The sequence below is a fragment of the Aphelocoma coerulescens genome, chromosome 4A (assembly GCF_041296385.1).
Source record: "Aphelocoma coerulescens isolate FSJ_1873_10779 chromosome 4A, UR_Acoe_1.0, whole genome shotgun sequence".
NCBI classification, from domain to species: Eukaryota; Metazoa; Chordata; class Aves; order Passeriformes; family Corvidae; genus Aphelocoma; species Aphelocoma coerulescens.
The window spans coordinates 18,124,178-18,127,499 of record NC_091018.1 but is presented as its reverse complement, the minus strand read 5'-3'; the positions used below and the strand labels follow the sequence as shown (position 1 = coordinate 18,127,499).

Here is a 3,322-nt window from a genome sequence, read left to right as displayed (position 1 = left end):
CGGATTGCTGGGGATTTTCTCTGCAAAATCTCCAATAAGCCCTGAGCGAAACCCAGAGGCTGGCAGGCCAGGAGGACGTGGAGGTGAGAGCTGCTGCAGCACAGCTGCTACCCCTCGTGCTCTCTAACAGGTTCCTGCTCACCATGGCACCAAGATCTCTGCGGAAAGATTTTGGCAAGCCTCATCTGCAGTCAAGATACTTTTTCTCTTGCCTCTTCCCCTTCCCCTCATTCCCTTCAGCACCTACAGGACCCTCCTGGCCCTCTACCCCCTCCCTATCCTGGTGGCCAACATGCAGGTGCCCCCCATACTGCCACTATCCTTCCTGCTGGGATCAGATAGGCTGCCTGCACTGCCCCTTGGCTTTTTCCCACCAAAAGTGTTTCTTCCAGTTGCACACCAGCCCATTTGCACAGTTTGGGCTGCTCCCCAGGCTTGCTGCAGCCAAGCAAGAGCCTGTGAATCTGGTCAGGTTCTTGCCCACCCGTGCTGCTTCTTTAGTGACCAGATCTCCCCAGGAAGTGCTGTGGCCAAAGACAGGGTAGACATGAGCTGGGCACAGTGGCCAAGCACCTCTCACAGGTGTGAGAATAGGGCGCTGGGTTTAGCCCAAGGCTTCCTTTAGTCAGGTTCTGCTTCAGCAGCGGGAGCATCCCTGGGCACACACACGGGCCACAGCTGCCTCCGTTGCTGTGGGGAGCCTGCTTCTGGCGGGAGGGAAGGTGGGGCTGGGACAGTGGCTTTGGAGTCATCTAGTCTCATGGGAGCCGGCCTGCTGCCCCTCACACCCGGCACCTAGGTGCGTGTGCGCACAGGAGGGGCAGTGGGAACCATGCCCGTATGTGGGGGGCAGCAGGAGCTGTGTCCCCGCGCGCGTGAGGGGCTGTGCGGGGCCTCTGTCCGTGTGTGTTGTGAGGAGGTGTGTGACCCGTGTCCCCGTCCCCGGTGCCCCCCTCATTCGGCGTCTCCCTTTCTCGTTGTCCGCTCCCTCCCCGTCTCCCTCACGCCCCTCACGCTCGGTCCCGCTCGCGCGCGCGGCGGCAGCGGCCGCCCCCTGGCGGGACACGCGCTTCCCGGCAGGCGCGGCGGGCGGGCAGCCAATGGGCGCGCGGGCTGGGCGGCGGCCGGGGTATAAAAGGCTCCGCCCCGCGCGGCGCGCGCTCCAGACTCACCTGGACACGCAGGGAGCCGCACCGGCACCGATCGCGCACCGCATCCGCCGCACAGCGCATCCGCCGCACATCGCACCGCACAGCGCCGCAGGTACGGGCTGGGCCGCGGACGGGGGGGGGGGGGGCTCGCACAGCGCTGCTGCGAGGAGGAACTCGCCGGAGCGCCCCGGGGTGGGGGCTGCGGGCGCGGCGGGTCCCGGGGGGGGGGGGGGGGGGGGGGACATGGCTGCCTAATGCGGGGAGGGCTCCCCCGGCGTGTGCGGGCACCGGGGAGCCGCCCCGCACGGCTGCCCGGGCCCGGGGAGCGGCGCGGTGCCCGGGGCGGCGGCGCGCCCCGCCCTGCGCTATTGTCCGCGGCGGGGGCCGGGGGGGGCCGGGGCCGCCTTTGTCTTCCCGTCTCCATCCCTCGGCTGACTGCGGCGGGGGTCTCGCAGGCAAAATGTGCGACAAACCAGACCTCTCGGAGGTGGAGAAATTCGACAAGAAGAAGCTGAAGAAAACCAACACGGAGGAGAAGAACACGCTGCCCTCCAAGGAGAGTGAGTGCGGGGCCGGGGGCTGGCGGGGCGGGGCGGGAGGCACGACCGGCGGGGCAGTGCCCTCGGGGGCCGGTCTCGCCGCCGAGGCATCCGAGGGAGAGGGGCAATTTGGGGCGGCAGGGCTGTGGCCCCGAGAAAGCCACGGGCAGAGGTGTGTGCAGCCCGGGGCAGCGGGCATGGGCACTCGGAGAGGGCTGTTGCGCCAAACTGATGCCTCAGGGCATCACTTTCCTGCGGACGGACGCAGACAGGTGCCCCACTTGCTGCCACGCACGCGTGGGGCTTGCCATTTTCTAACTTGACTGTAGAACCACCCCATTTGGGGTCAAATCACAAAAACTGGGCACCAGGGCCTGAGTGAATCCTCTGAAACCTTCTCCGGTTCGTGCTTCCACAAAAGAAAAAGCACTATAGACTAATGGGCCTCTATTCTTTTGCAGCTATTGAGCAGGAGAAGGAATGTGTGAAGTCTTCCTAGAGATAGCCTGGCAGGAAGAGCGACTACTCAATTATTTTGCTTTGAAATGAATCATGTGGGTTTTTTTAAATTTACATCACGTACATGTATAGAAAACAGCTGTATCACCTAACACACTGTCCCATTTTGCTGGCAGCTTTGGCAGGTGGGAGGACAAAGCGTGGTCCTCTCAGTCCATCAGTAGCCTGACCTGATGCCATCTCTGCTGCCCAGCTGCCTCCTGTGACAGCACTGATCTTGCTCTGATGCAGTGGGGAGATGAGCAAGGGCCATGGAGGCTTCTGGGGATGGACCCCTTCTGCCTGGGGGAGTGGGGAACCTTTCTGGCCTCACCTCCAGCCTGGGTCTGTCTTGCATATTCTTCACTGACAGTGTTCTGTAGCCTCACTCACAGTTTTTTGTCTTCCTTGGGGGAAAAATGAGAAGTTTATTATAAAATAAAAAATTGTAATGATCTACCTATGGCTCATGGCTTCTTCACTGGCAAAGGGTCTGGCTGTAGCTTGCCTTGGAGGGTGGGGAGGTCTCTGTCTGGTGCTGCAGCAGTGCTGGTTGTTCAGCATTGCTCAGAGAGTGATGTGGGATGGTTCCCTGCAGGGTGAATCCAGGTTGGTGTTTGCTTGGGGATCAGTTCCTTGAGGAACTGGGAGCATTGCTGGCGTGACCATGGCCACTGTGCTCCACCACCATTGTGGTTTCTTGGTGCATTTTAAAAGTAGAGGCTAATCTAGTCCTTGCTGCCCATGTGAAGGCAGAGCCTCCTGCCTTGGAAAGCTTGGTGTCCCCTGCCTAAAACCTTGTGGAGCTGAGCTGGTGCCTTGTCAGCATGGCTGGAGGTGCTGGCCTGGGTCCTGCTGCTGTGCTGGCCAGGCCAGCTCTGCCCACCCAGTTCTTGGAGCACAGTTCTCCCATCGCTGCCTGGCAGTGCCCTTCTGTTCCCCTTGAGCCAACCTCTGCCCCTACCCTTCACTGAGGGTAGTTTTTGCAGCCCTGTAAGGATGGGTTCTAACGCAGTAAATCCCTTGGATACTCTCTGGGGTGATCCCAGTCCTGCCTTGCAGGGGTGGAGATCCCTGGGTCCTGCAGTTGGCCACCACCACAGTGTGGGTGAGCTCTGGCAGTGCCTCCAGGTC

The 3,322-nt window shown here is 61.6% G+C and overlaps 1 protein-coding gene across 1 annotated transcript; it reads left to right on the top strand.

The window, feature by feature from the left end:
• Positions 1 to 1,153: 1,153 nt before the first annotated feature.
• On the top strand, positions 1,154 to 2,647 carry LOC138110554 (thymosin beta-15A homolog). The gene is made up of 3 exons (XM_069015608.1): positions 1,154 to 1,263; positions 1,607 to 1,711; positions 2,152 to 2,647. The coding sequence occupies exons 2-3, from the start codon at positions 1,612 to 1,614 to the stop codon at positions 2,187 to 2,189; spliced, it is 138 nt and encodes a 45-aa protein (XP_068871709.1). The 5' UTR covers positions 1,154 to 1,263; positions 1,607 to 1,611; the 3' UTR covers positions 2,190 to 2,647.
• Positions 2,648 to 3,322: the final 675 nt, after the last annotated feature.